Source organism: Microcebus murinus, chromosome 16 (genome assembly GCF_040939455.1).
Source record: "Microcebus murinus isolate Inina chromosome 16, M.murinus_Inina_mat1.0, whole genome shotgun sequence".
Taxonomy (NCBI): domain Eukaryota; kingdom Metazoa; phylum Chordata; class Mammalia; order Primates; family Cheirogaleidae; genus Microcebus; species Microcebus murinus.
Genome location: NC_134119.1, coordinates 41,482,522 through 41,501,342, shown reverse-complemented (window position 1 = coordinate 41,501,342; position 18,821 = coordinate 41,482,522). Strand labels below are relative to the sequence as shown.

Here is an 18,821-nt window from a genome sequence, read left to right as displayed (position 1 = left end):
CGAATGTGTATTTTCCTAGGGAGATGAGTCCACGGCTTACACCAAATTATCAAAGTGGAAGGGTATCTGAAGAGGTTAATAGCTGAATGAATGAATTAGTGAATGAATTAAAGACCTGGAAAGATACTTTAGGAGTATCCGCCAAAAAAGCTGAACCACCCTTATCTCAACAAGTCATAACTGTTCAAGACATAGTAACCATCTGTTAGACAAAAGTAAGGTTTAATTCTTGACGAGTGTCTGAAAACCTGGCTTCTAGTTCCAGCTCTGTCATGAAGCAAAAGTCATTTCACCTGAGACTTAAGTTTCTCAACTACAAATAGGGAGTTGGGTTTTTCTAGCTGTGTGCACCTGAGATACTGAAGGACCCGGAGCCAGAAACCGATCCTCTAGTCTAGCCACTCGGCCTGGCGCTGGACGCGTAACTCTCAGCAAACTCCTGGGTGAGCGATTCTCTCCGGTTCCCCTGCCTGCCGGGAAGAAGCCTCATCCCAGGGGCAGCCCACCGCGTCCCCAGCAGAAACTCACGCCCTGGCGTCCACCCTCCGTCACCTCTGTTCCCGGCTTACCTGGCCGGAATTGCTCACCTGGCCAGAACCGTCAGCACTCACAACCCAAAGAGCCGCGCTCCGACTCCCACAGGCAAGTCCAGCTCAGCTCTCAGCCGATTGGTCAGCGACCCACCCGTCAGGCCACGACGCCGTCTACTGGCCAATCAAAGAGCGGACAAGCGGAAGGGAGACATTCAGAGAAGCCACGCCACCATCTTGGAAGAGGGCAAGACAGTTGTGCTTCGCACTTCAAAACCACAGTTCCGCAGCACGCACGTTTCCACAAGTTCACGCCTAAACGTTTCTGCTTCAGAAAACCCCAGCGCCTGCTGGACTGTTCCCCTAAAAAGCAGCCAACACTCCTCAAGGGTTAGCCCTGGTATAATATGACGCCTCTTGTCTCAGCGGAAAGTCCCTCTCATTGCCTTAGTTACCTGGAAGCGAGAACGATGACGTATGCCTCCGGAAGAGGGTGGGCCGCCAGCCCGAGGAAACTGAAGCGGTGGAAAGAAGGAGTCAGAATAAGGGAAGGGGCGGGGCGGAAGGGGACGCATGCGCACATGTTATCACGGGGAGCAACTCTCTCTAGTGAAGTCTGAAGTACTGCAGGTGGAGCATTGCAAGGTTTTCTTCTGCCCGCTTGCTGTACTGGTTTTGCGTTTTCAGCGGAAGTTATTACAGCGCACAGACCCTCTCTGTGTGTGCATCCCTGTCATCTTTCTACAAGGAGATGAGTAATTGAGAACTGTAATATTCAAGCATTTTAGAAGACTAACAAAGCGCATATAACTACAGAGAACACAATTTTTTACAGCCATCACTTTCTTTTTTTTTTTTTTTTTTGAGACAGAGTCTCCCTTTGTTGCCCAGGCTAGAGTGAGTGCCGTCAGCTTCCTGGGCTCACGCAATCCTCCTGCCTCAGCCTCCCGAGTAGCTGGGACTACAGGCATGTGCCACCATGCCCAGCTAATTTTTTCTATATATATTAGTTGGCCAATTAATTTCTTTTTTTAATTTATAGTAGAAAGGGGGTCTCGCTCTTGCTGGTTTCGAACTCCTGACCTTGAGCAATCCGCCTGCCCCAGCCTCCCAGAGTGCTAGGATTATAGGCGTGAGCCACCGCGACTGGCCAGCCATCACTTTCTTACAAGTGGCAAAATGGAGCACATTTATTATTCTGACTCAGAGGTATAATCTTGCTGTTGCATATACATATAAGGAAAACGATATAAACTATATTTCGGCATCCATTAATTAGCTCAATTTACTACAACGTTTTAAATTATAGATCATAGAAGTCATAGTCAATGCACTATGAAACAATTACTGTTAATATGAAATTTGTCAGAATAATGATTCAGTTTTGTTGAACAAATTTACGTTTTTCATGATCTTAAACATGTAAGTTAATGCTACCTTATTTGATTAGTAAACCTGTATAAGTTTAGGACGTCCAAATTACCCTCTCTAAGGAAACAAACGCAAGTAAAATAAAATGTACACATGTATTACAATTAACATTTAGAAGAGACATAGCTAGGCTTTTTTAAATCAGAAATTAAAATAGTAAAAATAATTAAAATGGTATAAGCAGGATTTTTTTAAATCTAGCATATTTAAAGTGTTAGATTCAATATACTTATTTTCTGGGATTTTTTTTTTTTTTTTTTTTTTTTGAGACAGAGTCTCACCATGTCATAGCTCACTGCAGTCTTGAACTCCTGGGCTCAAGAGATCCTCCTGTCTCAGCCTCCTGAGTAGCTGGGGCTACAGGTGTGTGCCACCAAGCCTGACTAATTTTAAAATTTTTTGTAGAGAGAGTGCCTTGTTATGGTGCCCAGGCTGACCTTGAACTCCTGGCTTCAAGCTATCCTCTTGCCTTGGCTTCCCAAAGTGCTGGTATTACAGGTGTGAGCCACCGTGCCTCGCCATTTTCTGGGAATTTTAAGAATATTTGATTTATATGTATGTATTTATTTCCATAAACTAAAGAGTTTCTTCAAGAGATGTCATAATCTAATGTGTTAAGGCTCTACAGAGGTGGTAAAACATTTTACACTCTCACAACAAGGGGTGAAGGCCTTTCTTGATTACACCCATGAAGACACCTAGACACAGAGAGCCTATAGCTTTGGTTCTACAACTTTGGCCACAGGTCAAAAGTAAACACAGAAACATAAAAATTCAACTGACCAAGTAACATAAAGCTATTCTCCTTCCCAGTGGACATGGAAGTCTTAACTGATTTGAACTCATAAATAGACAAAAAAATTGACCAAAAAAAAAAAAAAAACCTAACAAACCAGATTCTTCATCATCTCTTATCCAAGAGAATAGATCTCTATAAACTATTAATTCACTTAAAGAGATTACTAAATGGTCAGAATAGAAAATCAAATTCCTAATTCTTATGGTCACCAATGGGGAAAACCCTACTGGCCCTGGGTGAATCAGAAACAAAACACAAGTCAACAGAGAGGAGAAAAGACACCTAGAGAAACAGAGTCAGCACCACTGTAGTAGTACTATTGCCACTTGGTAGTCAGTCTGGGGGCCGAGAATAACCATGCCTGGGCTCATCAACCCATGTGGTGTTCTTTAGTAATGTGGCTTACACCTGGTTCTGTCAATTGAATCCATTGGGATGTTGGTGAAATCTCTAAACCTGTTAAAGTGTTTTGAAAAGGTAAAATTATGGCCCTCATGCAAATATAAAGTGAACATGTGCCAAAAATTTTACTTAACTAATTCATTACTGATTAATTCATTCCTAAAATCAATAGGAATGTTCAAACTGATTCTAAGAAGAATTTACTTATATAGTCATATTTTCTACCACACAAAATTAATTTGCATTGCTGTGGACAGGAACAATTTACATTGTTACGTACAGGAAATATTTGCATCACTATCAGTTTTCTGTAAGTTAATTTTTATCTCTAGGCCAGGTGCGGTGGCTCACGCCTGTAATCCTAGCACTCTGGGAGGCTGAGGCAGGTGGATCGCTCGAGGTCCGGAGTTCGAAACCAGCCTGAGCAAGAGTGAGACCCCGTCTCTACTATAAATAGAAAGAAATTAATTGGCCAACTATTATATATAGAAAAAAATTAGCCGGGCATGGTGGCGCATGCCTGTAGTCCCAGCTACTTAGGAGGCTGAGGCAGAAGGATTGCTTGAGCCCAGGAGTTTGAGGTTGCTGTGAGCTAAGCTGATGCCACGACACTCAAGCCAGGGCAACAGATTGAGACTCTGTCTCAAAAAAAAAAAAAAAAAAAATTTATCTCTATGAAGTTGTAAAATAGAATAGTAAAAGACAAAGGTACATACCCCTTACAATCAGATGACCCCCAGAGATCTTTTTTTAAATGTCCAGAATTTCATGGAACATTCACCCAGTAAAGTCTTTTTACTATTTCAAAATATTTTATAATTTTCCTGACATATTATCATCATCTATACCCTGACTCTAAATTCTATATTTCTGGCTCAGACTTCTTTTTTTTTTTTCTTTATTTTCTTTTCTATTTTTAGTTGACCAATTAATTTGTTTCTATTTTTTAGTAGAGACAGGGTCTGGCTCTTGCTCAAGCTGGTCTCGAACTCCTGACCTCGAGCAATCCGCCAGCCTCGGCCTCCCAGAGTGCTAGGATTACAGGTGTGAGCCACCGCACCCGGCCTCTGGCTCAGACTTCTCTACCTAACACTAGATTAATATATTCAGCAACCGGCTGGATGCTACAGAGTAGATTCACTATGCACTGGTTACCACTTCCATCCACTGAATCTTGGGCTGCACTTTTATAGAAAACACTCACATACACAAGTTAAATGAAGATGGCAGAAGCCTAGGATTCATGATGAGCTGGTCCCTCAAGGTTCAGGAAAGCTGCACAGTGCAGGTGGAGTCTCATCTCTGCATGCCTATTTGAACCATGCAGCTGAGGGACCTGGAAAGCAGCCTGCCCTGGGTTTTAGACCCTGGGGGGGAACATGATATGCTGAGCTAAAGCACGAAGGACATCCTGTTTTTAGGGGGGGGCTGGAACAGAGCCTAGGCTGGTCTGGCCAGTTCTTCCTTATGTATTCCCAGAATATTATACAGTTAGTCTTTAGAACAGGGGTCCTCAAACTTTTTAAACAGAGGGCCAGTTCACTGTCCCTAAGACCATTGGAGAGTATGCACTGTGGGCCCGGGACCAGTGGGCTGCTAAGCAGGAAAGGCAGCTACAGCAAAAACACCCAGGGGGCCAGATGAATGTCCTAGGCGGGCGGCATGTGGTCGGCAGATGATAGTTTGAGGACGCCTGCTTTAGAACTACAAGCAAGAAAGGGAGGAGAGCTGGATCAGTCTAAGGCCATCTGGAGAACTGTCCTGCAGATATCACTGGGTATTCTTGGGCATCTCAATCTCAGCATGTCCTAAATTGAATTCATCTTTCCTCCAGTTCCCAACTAACCTTCTGCCTCTTGTACTCTATTTCTCTTGGAGATACCATTCTCTTCTCAGTTCTGCAGTCCAGAAACTAGAGAGTTATCACTGGCCCTTCCTTGTACCTGACACCTCCCCCTTGAAGCTAACAATGAATTACTTGGTCCTGTCAATTTGTTATTCTAAATATTTCTCAAGTTTAGGCACTCTTAGAGATGAAAACTGCTTAGTGCACGCACTCTCCCTCTCTCATTGTATTATTGCAACAGTTTCTCAAATGATTTCTTTGCCTGAATTTTGCCAGAACCAAAAATCACATTACTGGATAGATTTTTATAAATCACAATCTGACTCTGACATTCTCTTATTTATATTTATTTAGAGACAGAGTCTCACTCTGTTGCCCAGGCTAGAGTGCCGTGGCATCAGCCTAGCTCACAGCAACCTCAAGCTCCTGAGTAGCTGAGACTACAGGCATGTGCCACCATGGCCATATTTTTAGTTCTTTGGCTACTTTCTTTCTTTCTTTCTTTTTTTCTTTCTTTCTTTCTTTCTTTCTTTCTTTCTTTCTTTCTTTCTTTCTTTCTTTCTTTTTTTTTTTTTTTTTTGGCAAGGTAGAATCATCTTGATCTTTCTTTTTTAGTAGAGATAGGGTCTCACTCTTGCTCAGGCTGGTTTTGAACTTCTGACCTTGAACAATCCTCCTGCCTCAGCCTCCCAGAGTGCTAGGATTACAGGCATGAGCCACCAACCCGGCTGACATTCTCTTACATAAAACTCTACATAGTTTTCCCAATCCTCACAGGATAAAGTACAGGCCCCTTGTGCTACACAAGGGCCCCCATGATCTACAGACCTCAATCCTATAGCATGAAACACCACCCTTCCCAGCCCACATATGCTGTTTATTATCTTTGTGCCTTTTTCATGTCCTCCTCTCTGCCAAGAAACCTCTTCACCTCCCTTCCTTTCCTAATGAACTCGCATGTGTCCATCATGAATTTGAAGCCACTTTCCTTTGACCTTCCTTCTCCCCAAGGTGGTAAAAACAAAAATCAAACAAACAATAAGCAAACAAAAACAGTGGAAGAAATGCAAAGTAACTACAGATGAGGGGAGACTAGGTTTGGACAGTGAGTTTAAAGTGTTACATACAAACTTCCTATAGAAGAGCTACTGACCTGAAAAGAAAAATTCAGGCAGAGTAAGATTTTTGAGATGAAGGGCCTCAGTGGAGGGTGGTTGGACCCTTTAGAAAGATTGAAATTGCCTCAGCAAGTTCCTGAGAACAGCTCTTTCAATATTAGCAAATGATGAATCAGATATGAAGGTGCATTTTAAGATTTTAAAAAATTCATAATTAAGTTTTGAAACCAAAGCTATTTCTTTTGTGATAATGACAAGCTCAGCAAATGCTTATATGATAGATAAAAAGTAGAAAACAAGGTGGATTTATGTGTAGTTATAATCTCTGCAATCATTATTGGCACATACAGTGTGAGAAAGGTGAGAGTTAATGCCATTGCCTTTTTTTTCCTCCTCCTAGAAGGAAGATCTAACTGAATCTTAAGGAAAGAGATCCTTTTTCAGCCCACAGTTCCTGTTAAGGGAGTATCGTGTTTCTTGAACTAAAACTCACCAAGCAAACAACCCATTGGGTATAGGAATGCCTCTGTATGTTTTATTTTTAATTTTAAACACCTTTATTGGCCGGGTGTGGTGGCTTACACCTGTAATCCTAGCACTCTGGGAGGCCGAGGTGGGAGGATTGCTTGAGCTCAAGAGTTCAAGACCAGCCTGAGCAAGAGCCAGAACCCACCTCTACTAAAAATAGAAAAAATTAGGTGGGCATGGGGTGGTACTCACCTGTAGTCCCAGTTACTAGGGAGGCTGAGGCAGGACGATCTCTTTTTTTTTTTTTTTTTTGAGACAGAGTCTCACTCTGGTGCCCAGCCTAGAGTGCTGTGGCATCAGCCTAGCTCACAGCAACCTCAAACTTCTGGGCTCAAGCGATCCTTTTGCCTCAGCCTCCCAAGTAGCTGGGACTACAGGCATGCGCCACCATGCCTGGCTAATTTTTTCTATATATTTTTGGTTGGTGAATTAATTTGTTTCTATTTTTAGTAGAGACGGGGTCTCGCTCTTGCTCAGGCTGTTTTCGAACTCCTGACCTTGAGGGATCCGCTCGCCTTGTCTTGCTCTTGCTAAAGAACGTGGTGGACGGGCAAGTCTATCACTGCTGTACAGGTGCCTGTTCAAAAACTACACTGATCGGGAGTGTTTCACAACATCAGGTGCTACATCACGCCTGCCATAGGGAGTGAATAAGTCCACGGAGAAGCAAGGAAAAAGAGCCACTGTCTTGTTCGTTCCCATTTATAAGAGCACACGTACCCTTCCGCCCACCTCTATGAAGGTGTGGATACACCTCTAAGACTATCGTCCCCAACCCTTGGGCCACAGCCTGGTACCGGAAAACAGGGCCTGGTCGCCACCTGAGCTCCGCCCCCCTCCAGGAGTCCGGAGCCGGCCTGGTGTGTCCCGGAACTACAGTTCCCAGAAGGCCGCGCGGCCCCCAGCCCCTGCAGGCGTGGCTCTGGGCGCCGCAGGACCTGCTGCCGCCCGGGTCTCCGCTCCGCACTCATGGCTTCTCCCAGCAAGGCAGTGATCGTCCCCGGGAACGGAGGCGGGGATGTGGCCACCCACGGCTGGTATGGCTGGGTGAAGAAGCAGCTGGAGCAGGTAAGAGCCCGGGCCCGGCTGCTCTGGCAAGTCAGCCTGGAGCACAGGGAGGGAGGACTGGAGTTTGAACGGGAGTCCGCCCCCCTCCCGCGAAGCCTTGTGTGTTTTCATTCTTCTCCCCTGCTGTCCTCTCTCAAACTCTAGAACTAAGGGGTCGTAATTTCAGTTGATAAAATTGCCTGGAAGACTTCTCTTGAGGGTTCAGTCGTTAGAGTAAAAGGAACCACTTTGTACGACTACAGAGACCGAGTCCCCCACCCTTCCCGGTATCTGAAGTCGGTTCGAATTTGGGACTTCCCAGATAATGTTATTAATACATCTATCTTCATTGCTTCTTGCTTCAGATTTTTTTAAAATTAAATATGTAATATTTAACATATGCAAAGGATGTAATATGTGTGTAAATTATGAAGCATAATGTAGTGAATCCCCAAACTAAAATCTAGAACATTACCAATGCATTGTCTTCCAAACAACCTGTATGTCTCCCCCCTCCCATCCCCCTGCCATCCTGAAATTTGTGTTTTTCATCTGCTTCTCTTTTTAAAATTAAAATACTCTTAAAACCTGTGAATGTATCCTTTAAACAATATACTGTTCAATTTGGCTTCTTTGTGAGCTTTATAAAAATGGCTACTGTAGGTTGTCTTGTGAGTCTTGATTTTGGTTTGTTTTTTTTTTTTTTAGCATCAGTTTGGTGAAAAACATTTATTTTTTTAACCCTCTTCTATAACCAGGTGACAAATTGGCTTCCTGGGTTGCTGTCCTCTAGAGTAGGTCTCTGGAATAGAATTTCAGAGTTGTGGCTGAAAACCATGGTTAGAGCTACAAACCAAAAAGGTCAGGGCTGGTGCTTCCAAGAGGATGGGGTCTCCAGATTTCTGTACCACATTTCCGTACCACGTTTTACCTTCTCCCTGGCACAGAATCTGCTTGGCTCTGGGCCACTCTGACTAGAACACATTTGTTCATGCTTCTCTGTAGATACAGGCTGTAGAGACAAATATAGATGTACAAATGCAGATATAGGTCTCTCTGTATAGAGATCAGCAGAGCTGGCCGGTTATAGAATACAGATGGAGTTTATGAGGAGGGATTGTACATCCATGTGTAATCCAGTAGCACTTAACCCACTTTGTTTCATAAGCAAATACTTATTGAATTGGTAAAGATCATATCAGGTTTCTCATTTCTTAATGGCAAAGTATTTAGTTGTAATGAAGCTCTTTATTATAGCTTTTTTTCCCCCCTCATATCATAGATACCTGGTTTCCAGTGTTTGGCTAAAAACATGCCTGACCCAAGTAAGTTTTAAACTTATTTTTAAATAGCCTCATCTTGTTGGGTTTTGATATTACCATTTATGTGGTAGAGAACAGGAGAATATCATAGTGGAGAAGCCAAAAATGAATATAAACTTAAGAATGAATAAGGCGTGTAGCTTGGGGAGGAGGGTATAAATCAAAAAACATGGAAAATTCTAGTGAGGATCAAGAAAAGCACATGGGTTTGGTAAAATGTAATTTTCAACTTTGCAGCAACTTGATTTTCCCTTCTATAAGTATATGAGTATTTTCAGGCAAATTTGTGGATGTTAAATTTAAGGCCAGAGATATGATCAAACTTTACAGCATCCCTTTGAGATCCTAGTATTTAAAAATATAATAGTGCCACTTTTGTTTTGGGTGTGCCCATGTCTTGCCTCAAGAATCTCTTTTTTAGAAAGAAAGAATATAATGTACATGAATTTTAGACAGAATGTTGTCAAGAGTTTTTTTTTTTTTTTTTTTGGAGACAGAGTCTCACTTTGTTGCCCAGGCTAGAGTGAGTGCTGTGGCGTCAGCCTAGCTCACAGCAACCTCAATCTCCTGGGCTCAGGTGATCTTCCTGCCTCAGCCTCCCGAGTAGCTGGGACTACAGCCATGCGCCACCATGCCCGGCTAATTTTTTTCTATATATAATAGTTGGCCAATTAATTTCTTTTTTAATTTATAGTAGAGACGGGGTCTCACTCTTGCTCAGGCTGGTTTCGAACTCCTGACCTCGAGCAATCTGCCCGCCTCGGCCTCCCAGAGTGCTAGGATTACAGGCGTGAGCCACAGCGCCCGGCCAAGAGTTGTTTTTTGTTTAAAGTTTGAAAGTTTACATTAAAGCTTCAGAGGTATATTTTATTATTTCCTCGGTATTGCCTACAAAAGCATGGTAGAACATAAAGGTAAAACTGTTTACTAAAACTACAGATTTGGGTCTTTCAAAGAGCAACACATAAATCTTTGGCTCTGTTAAAACAGCCCTGTTTCCTATTGTGGTTGTGCAGTTTTAAAAGCTGTGAAGTATTGAATAGTCATCTGTTAACAAGGTAGGGCAGCGTTAGATTGAGACTGTCCCTATCCAATGACAGACTTTTTCATTACCCTGAACCTCAGTTACAGCTCGAGAGAGCATCTGGCTGCCGTTCATGGAGACAGAACTGCATTGTGATGAGAAGACCATCATCATCGGCCACAGCTCTGGGGCCATTGCGGCCATGAGGTGGGATCCTTGTTTAACTGCCACCCCCTTCATGGGCTCCAGCCATGCTTGCTTGGGAAATACCTTAGGTTTCTATTGCCAAAGGAACAGTGCTGACCTCAAAAGTGGTAACATAATCTGTCCTAATAGCTTCCTAGTTTTGCAAGTGGATTGAAAAAAATTATTGCTCATACTGGGATGCAGTGATCCTTTTAAAGAAAAAGCAGCTCCAAACCCCAGCGGATTTCCATTACTCAGCTCTAATGCTGTCCCTACCATCTCCCCTTCTCTGCTCCCAGCCAGGTCTACTGACCTCATTGCAGTTCCTGGAACATGCCAAGTATACGTACCTACATTCTCTCACCTTTCTACCTGGGACACTGTATCCTGAGACACCCACATGGCCTCTTGAAGCCTCTGCTCAAATATCCACTTCTGGTGAGGCCTTCTCTAGTCACTCCGTATGAAACAGTAGCCTTGCCCTATTGGCTCCCATCTCCTGTATATCTTATTATCTATAGCACATTTCACCAGCTGACATCCTGTTTATTTTTTGTCTGTCTCCTGCCAATAGAATGCAAGCTCCCTGAGGGTGAGGCTTTGTTCACTGGGATGCTGATAGCTCAGTGTCTAGAGAGCCTGGCATGTGGTAGATGCTCAATAAGTATTTGTTGGAGGATGAGGGCTGTTACCTGCAACCCCCAGTCCTTAGGATTCATGGACACAACCATGATGCTTCCTATTAGAACATCACATATCTCCTCCTTTATCCTTTTTTTCCCTTTTTTTTTTTTTTTTTTTTTTTTTAATTTTCCTGGTAAGTGACCCTAGAACCTCCTTTATACTTATAAAGCTCAGGACTTAGCTGGTTGAATAAGCCTATAAGCGTTGAGTTTCTTCCATATTTGCTAGGCTGAATGACAAAGGATAATAATTTTTATTTGTCCCAAGCAGTCACTCAGGATGTCAAATGAATTGCATGTCAGGGAACCATGCCGAATTCCATAACCTTTCAGCCACACTGATCAAAGCTAAGAGAAGAATAATGCTTTTCAGCATGGAACTACAATATTATGGTACAGTCATAGTGTAAGGGATATTTATAAGCTGCCAGGGGTTATCTGGAAAATGAAGAGATCCCTTTATTGCTGAAATCTGTCCCAACTCAAGGCCAGTTGAATTTTTCTCAAGCCACTGGCTAGTAAAGATGTACCTTCTTTTAAAGACCCTTGAACTTACTGCAGGATTGTTAGCAACCTTCTAAGAATTGACTTCTAAAGTTGAGGGAGACAAGGAGAAAAATGGATGCCAAAACCATCCGGTTAAGTCTGTAGGGGAACAGGAAACTGACACATCACAGAGGACCAACCACACTACAGATTACTTATCACAAAAGAGAAATTGTGCCTTTACAATGGAGAGATCTAGTCGATACCACCCTAAGGAAGTGATCAAACTTAATCTTACCAATAATGGGACAGACTGACCTCACATGTCCTGTGATGTAATGGAGTGGGAGTGACACAACATCACCTATGTAGTTAGTGTCCTTGCCAGAAATGTGTATCTTCAGTCTATTTGTGAGGCAACAAGTAATCCAGTGTAAGGGACAGTATGTAAGACAACTGGCCTAAACTCTTCATGTCAGTGTCATTGAAAAGAAAGATTTAAAAGTGACTAAAGAGTCATGGAAACCAAATGCAATGCATGATCTTTGACTGGGTCTAGGATTTTAAAAGTTTTAAAGGACATTTTTGGTATAATTGGAGAAAAATAAATACAGATGTATTACTGTATCAGTGTTAAATTTATTAGATGTGATAATGGTACTGTAGCTGTATAAGGGTACGGCCTTGTTCTTAGGCGATACATGCTAAAGTAAGGGAGAAATGTGGCAAACTTAATGAATCTAGATGCTTTTTGTTCTTTCAACTTTTGTGTAGGTTCGATATTTTTCAAAATAAATGGTTGGGGGCAAAGAGTGCAGACCCAAGAACAAAATACTAACCCAAATCTTTCCAGGCACAAAGGCCTCTTGAAACTATTATTGCGCCATGACTTTCCTTAGCCTAGTCTTTGCTGAGGGGAGTGTACTGTCTGTAAATAGTTAGCCGGGTGTCTACTTGTCGGGGACTGTACTAAGCACCAGGACAAAAAGATCAGTAAGACTGATGTCTGCCCTTATGGGACTGACGATTTACTGAGGGAGATGTAATGCAACACAAATAAATAATGCATTGTATTGTGGAAATAGAGGTACATTTCTGGTATGGTGCAGTATTTCTTTCTTTCTTTCTTTTTTTTTTTTTTTTTGAGACAGAGTCTCACTCTGTTGCCTGGGCTAGAGTGCTGTGGCGTCAGCCTAGCTCATAGCAACCTCAAACTCCTGGGGGCTCAAGCGATCCTTCTGCCTCAGCCTCCCCAGTAGCTGGGACTACAGGCATGTGCCACCATGCTCGACTAATTTTTTTCTATATATTTTTAGTTAGCCAATTATTATTTTTTTTTTTTTAGTAGAGATGGGGGGTCTCATTCTTGCTTAGGCTGGTTTCAAACTCCTGACCTCAAGTGATCCGCATACCTCAGCTTCCCAGAATGCTAGGAGGTGAACTACCACGCCCAGCCCAGTATTTCTTAAAATATGGTTCAAAGACCACCTGCATTGAAGTCACCTGGGTTAGAGGAGGTATCATGCCTTAAAATGCAGATCCCCAGGCCTCATTCACAACCCTCTGAATCAGGTAGGTGCTCTGGGGCTGAGCCTGGGAATCTACATGTTAACCAACCAAATAGCACTGATGCATACTAAAGGTGGATGAATGCACACATGAAAGAGAATAATTATACTTTTTTTTGTTTATTAAGAAAGGATTGCAAAAGAGGTTTGGACTACCTTGAAAAATGAGTAGGAGCTCATCAGGTAGCCAAGATTGGGCTTGTAGTTCTGCAGTTTCCTTGCTATTTTTCATATTAACCTCAACAGCATATATAGCACATGCTTTTTGCAGGCTACATCAAAATGAGTTTTTAAGTGGTTTATTGACTTTTTAGAGATAATATTTAATGTTACATATCAGCTGACATTATTTTTCTCTCTCTAGGTATGCAGAAACACATCGAGTATATGCTATTGTGTTAGTGTCTGCATACACATCAGACTTGGGGGATGAAAATGAGCGTGCAAGCGGTAAGTATGAAGACAGAAACCCCAGAGATGCCCTCCCCTAGATGTGGGGCTGTCTGCTCAGGTTATAAAACAGTACTGTCATTCAGATAGGCTGAAAAATCTAATAGCATATAAGAAAGATTTACCATCCATCCTTGGATATAAGTTAGGCCCTTTGAGAGGTGGTAGACCTCTTTCTGACTCATAATATAGAATTGAACCCTACAGGCCTGGTTTTATTTGAGTCATATGCTCCCTCTTCACAAGTAGCTATGGTATTGAGCCCTACAGATTTGAAAACAAAAGAAGTGCTTCTATCTCACACTTAGGCCCTGATCCTTTGTATCTCTGCAAGGGTCCCCACTAGATATTTTAAAATATCTAGCATGGAGAGTATCCTTCGACACTGATAGGTTATTTTTCCCCCCATAGGATACTTCAGCCGCCCCTGGCAGTGGGAGAAGATCAAGGCTAACTGCCATCACATTGTGCAGTTTGGCTCCACTGATGACCCTTTCCTTCCCAGGAAGGAACAGCAAGAAGTGGCTGATAGGTTGGAAGCCAAATTGTGCAAATTCACTGACCGTGGTCACTTTCAGAACACAGAGTTTCATGAACTAATTAATGTGGTAAAGTCTTTGCTCAAAGTACCAGCATAGAATGATTGCTATTTTGCATCCCAATATAGGGGTACAGTAATAGTATCTATGATCAGATGATTACTAGATACATAAAACATCTAGTTAAGTTCCAAAAGTGCCTGAAAAACAAATACAAGTTTTAACATTCAATCTAAATTACAAATAGCATTTCCATTTTCCACAGAGTCTAAATCTCCCCAAATTGCTATGAACTATAGCAATATTTTCCCCATTTGCTAAGGGACGTAAGCTTTACCACCCTTCTCTATCCAAAGTGAATTAAGTTGGAAACAGAACCCAGGTTTCCTGATCCTATTTCAGAATAAAACTAAATAGGCTTCATGTCATTGTAGATATTTCACTATTTTCCTCTTTGAAATAAAACTTTCTATTTTATTGGGGAAAGAAAACATGACTAAAGGTCCGGAGTGTTGGCATAGAGCTCAAAACTGCTGCTGTTTCAAGTTGGCCTAGGATATTAAACCTAGACTAGGGCCTTTACCTTTGATACCTGCCCCTTTAGTTCTTCAAACATGCAGAGAAAGACTGATATGTAAGGATGCTGAGTCAATGGTCTGCTCAATCAGGTGGGAAGAAGCATAGCATACACACACACATATACACACATACACATATATACACACATATATATACAACACACACATATATATACATATACACATACTTTTTTCTTACTCTTTTTGTTGAGACAGAGTCTCACTCTGTTGCCCTTGGTAGAGTGCAGTGGCATCATTGTAGCTCACCGCAACCTCTAACTCCTGGGCTCAAGCAATCCTACTGCCTCAGCCTCCCGAGAAGCTGGGACTATAGTCACATGCCAACATGCCCGGCTGATTTTTTTCTATTTTGAGTAGAGACAGAGTCTCACTTTTGCTCAGAGCTGGTCTCAAACTCCTGACCTCAAGCAATCCTCCCACCTCAACCTCTAGAGTGTTAGGATTACAGGCATGAGCCACTGCACCTGCCCCTCTCCCCCACATATATATAAAAAAATATATTTGTATATATACACACACATATGAATACAACGTACACACATACACATAGTATGGGCACAACAGACTAGATTTGTATAACACAAGAGTGGTGGGATCAGGGCCATGTGGTAAGCTTGTACCCTAAATTGTTGCCATGTGGAAATGGGGCAAGGTGTTGCCAATTTTCTGATTTTTTATGGGAAGAAATCTTAATACAGTTTTTTTAAATTTTGGGAATATATACCATGTTTCCCCGAAATTAAGACAGGGTCTTATATTTATTTCTCCTCAAGAAGACACTGTAGGGCTTATTTTCAGGGAATGTGTTATTTTCCCCTCAAAGCCTCTGCTTGCAGCTTTCACAGGATGGCTGCAACCTGAAGGGGGAGCCAACCTTGGTGGGGCTGCCCGCACCTTTCCTGTCACCTCTGTGACAGTAGCTGTCACGTTGGGCCAGATGAGAAGGGCTGCTAGTCTTCTTTACCGCTCTGCGACTAAATGCATGGGAAATGCATGGGTTGTGCAGATCCGCTGCGTAGCCACACCCATCACTAGGTCTTATTTTCAGGGTAGGGCTTATATTGTGCAAATGCTTAGAAATCCTGCTAGGGCAGGATTTTATGGGTAGGTCTTACTTTCAGGGAAACACGGTATGTATGTATATACAATCCATATGTATTATATGAATTATATCCAATCCATATACATATGGATATGTTAGTTGGCAACAACAATGTAAATTAAAAAAATTATAAAAACTATAAGACAAACAAAAATCTAGGCCCTCCATTTGTAACGTTGGCTATAAGCATTTACTTAGCCAGGGATTTTTAGAGGATTCTCTATAAAGTTTGTGAAAAGCCTAAGAAAATGAAAATGAATATAATGTCAAAGAATGAAATCATGGGAACAATTGAGATTTTGTTACAAAATCTTAAGTGTTTTTTAAAATAACCTTTCCATACTTCACATTTTGTTCTGTAGAGTTCAACCTTTTAATTTCTCCTTTAAAGAGGCTCTTTCAAGCAACATTCCATGACTCTTTCTCTGATGCTACTCCCTTGAAAAAAACTCTTTTTTTCTTTTTTTTAAGAGATAGGGTCTCACTCTGTTGCCCAGGCTAGAGTGCCGTGGTGTGATCCTAGCTCACTGTAGCCTCAAATTCCTAGGCTGGAGTAATCCTCCCACCACAGCCTCCTGAGTAGCTGGGACTACAGGCAGGCACCAACATGCCTGGCTAATTTTTTAAATTTTTTGTCAAAATCGAGTCTTGCTGTTGCCCAGGCTGATCTCAAACTCCTGGCCTCAAGCAATCCTCCTGCCCCAGCTTCCCAAAGTGTTAGGGATTATAGGCGTGAGCCACCTTGCCCAGCCAAAAAAAAAAAAAAAAACCCTTTTCATTTTCCAACATTTTTTGACTATGATCCTTAAGTATTACTTCAAATAATTTCCAGTGATTCACACTTGGTTGCAAAACCTGCGTTTGCTGCAGAAATGTGATTTCCCACACTATTTATGCCTACAGGGGATTCAGAGCCATCATTTAAAACCCAAAGTCTTTTGATTTTTAAATGTCCTTAGACAAAGAAAAAAGTCAAGAAAGATACTCTAAATTTATAACAGCAATTTTCTTTGGGGAATGGGAATTTTGGTAGGTACAATGTGGTAGATGTCCCCATTGGATTTTTATCTACCTGGAGATTATTTGAATTTGTTACACTGAATATGTATTACTTTTATAATTAAAAATAATTAAGACTTAAAACAACTTATTTGGCTAGTGACAAGCAAATTAAATATATCAGTTGTATAATGACGTTCTTTAAAAGGCTGTTCTGCACTGATTTGGCCAAATTTATGATCAAAGTTTGATTCTATTTGAATTATTTGGAAATTAGTAATTGTGTTACTCTCTGCCTTGTTTTCTGAAATCCTTTCTTTAAAAAACTTACTTATACACATAATAACAGTTCATAAAACTTTGTTGTCTTTTCCCTCCATAGAAATAAAAAAATATACAAATTGAGAAATAATTCTGATATTCTTCATTCCTATAAAAGTAATTAAGATAGACCTATATGATTGTTGAGCTTTGCTGTCTAATACAGTAATCAATAGCCACAGGTAGCAATAAAATTAAAAATTCAGTTCTCCAGTCAAACTTGTCATATTAAAGTGTTCAATAGCCACTAGTGGCTAGTGGTTACCTTATTGGACAGACAGTAGATATATTTCCATTATTATAGAAAGCTCTACTGGTCAGCACTGGTCTAGGCCATGTATTTTATATTCTTTCCTCACTCACCATCCAATAATGAACAACAGTTCACAGTAAAAGTGACTCAATTTGAAATTACTTTTTTCACTAGTTTGCTTAGTTGATCACTGTCAAAATCACAGGTCTGTAAAATTTACTCATCGCCAACTAAGATTAGGGGAGTTTCATGGGAAAATTCACATAAACTATTCATTAAAAACCTTATAATCATGGACTCTCGAGATTTCTATGTTCGATTCTCTGTGGATCATCAAACATAGAGAAACCTCAATAGATTCTGGGGAATATCCATTCTCAGGTGAGCAAAATACCTAATACTAGATGGAAACCAGCTTTAAATACTAGGACTTCATTTGTAATTTGATTTTTTTGGTGTTGTCATGAGTCTCCAACCCCCCCAGTTTGTTTTGGTCACTTCATCCCTGTAGGATAAACAATCCAATTAACTATTCATCAGAGGTGCTGTATCGTTGTGTCTTGTCTCCTTCAGTTAATATTCAGAATTAAAAATATGCTATGGGGAAAAAGTTGAAAGGATCTCTTTATTCCAGTGAAGCAACGAACACTTTTGTTTAGCCATTGATTCAGCTCTAAAAATCAATCTCTGGCTATTAAGACATAATACAAGCCTGTAATCCTAGCACTCTGGGAGGCCCAGGTGGGCGGATTGCTTGAGGTCAGGAGTTCAAAACCAGCCTGAGCAAGAGCAAGACCCCATGTCTACTATAAATAGAAAGAAATGAATTGGCCAACTAATATATATAGAAAAAATTAGCCGGGCATAGTGGTGCATGCCTGTAGTCCCAGCTACTTGGGAGGCTGAGGCAGAAGGATTGCCTGAGCCCAGGAGTTTGAGGTTGCTGTGAGCTAGGCTGATGCCATGGCGCTCACTCTGGCCTGGGCAACAAAGCGAGACTCTGTCTCAAAAAAAAAAAAAAGACATAATACAAAGTCTGTATTTAAAAGATATGCTGGGCCGGGCACAATAGCTCACCCCTGTAATCCTAGCACTCTGGGAGGCTGAGGCGGGAGGATTGCTTGAAGCCAGGAGTTTGAGATGATCCTATGCAAGAACAAGGGCCCATCTCTACTAAAAATGGAAAAATCAGCCAGGCATTGTGGTGTGCCCCTGTAGTCCCAGCTACTGGGGAGGCTGAGGCAGAATTGTTCCTGCCTAGGAGTTTGAGGTTGCTGTGAGTTATGATGATGCCACTGCACTCTAGTCCAGGCAACAGAGCAAGACTGTCTCAAAAAAAAAAAAGTAGAAAGAAAAATTGCTGGTTCCATCTCCCCATTTTTAACTCTTCTCTAAGCTCAGTTTTCTTATTAAATAAAACTAATGCCTCTTCGATAGGCCAAGTCCCAGGAAGTACAGACGTTGTTATCATTCCAGCTGTCACTGGGGTAGAAGAGAAACCCTCTGTAGTTTCAGGCTCCTTTGGGAAGGATTTGTCCTTCTCTATCTTATATATATTTATTACTTGAAATACTCTTTGTTACAAAGA

General features: G+C 41.5%; 2 protein-coding genes across 4 annotated transcripts in view; one reads left to right on the top strand and one right to left on the bottom strand.

Moving 5' to 3' along the window:
* SEC23B (SEC23 homolog B, COPII component) overlaps positions 1 to 1,023 on the bottom strand; it is a 43,753-nt gene extending 42,730 nt beyond the window's left edge. Inside the window, exon 1 of one of the 3 annotated variants that reach the window (XM_076011162.1) lies at positions 570 to 1,023. The gene's annotated coding sequence lies outside the window, so the exon portion shown is untranslated. The remainder of the gene's footprint in view (positions 1 to 569) is intronic. The other 2 variants (XM_076011163.1, XM_076011164.1) reach the window with 2 other exon arrangements.
* A 6,522-nt stretch (positions 1,024 to 7,545) lies between these two features.
* RBBP9 (RB binding protein 9, serine hydrolase) lies at positions 7,546 to 17,530 on the top strand. Its single transcript, XM_012780032.3, has 5 exons — positions 7,546 to 7,722; positions 8,984 to 9,026; positions 10,149 to 10,254; positions 13,335 to 13,420; positions 13,832 to 17,530. The coding sequence occupies exons 1-5, from the start codon at positions 7,624 to 7,626 to the stop codon at positions 14,056 to 14,058; spliced, it is 561 nt and encodes a 186-aa protein (XP_012635486.3). The 5' UTR covers positions 7,546 to 7,623; the 3' UTR covers positions 14,059 to 17,530.
* The last annotated feature ends 1,291 nt before the right edge of the window (positions 17,531 to 18,821 follow it).

Excerpts from the sequence above, each read along its gene's own strand:
- RBBP9 (XM_012780032.3), top strand. The coding sequence starts at position 7,624 with ATGGCTTCTCCCAGCAAGGCAGTGATCGTCCCCGGGAACGGAGGCGGG. Across the intron at positions 7,723-8,983 it reads TGAAGAAGCAGCTGGAGCAG|ATACCTGGTTTCCAGTGTTT; the intron begins GTAAGAGCCCGG and ends CTCATATCATAG. Across the intron at positions 9,027-10,148 it reads TAAAAACATGCCTGACCCAA|TTACAGCTCGAGAGAGCATC; the intron begins GTAAGTTTTAAA and ends CCTGAACCTCAG.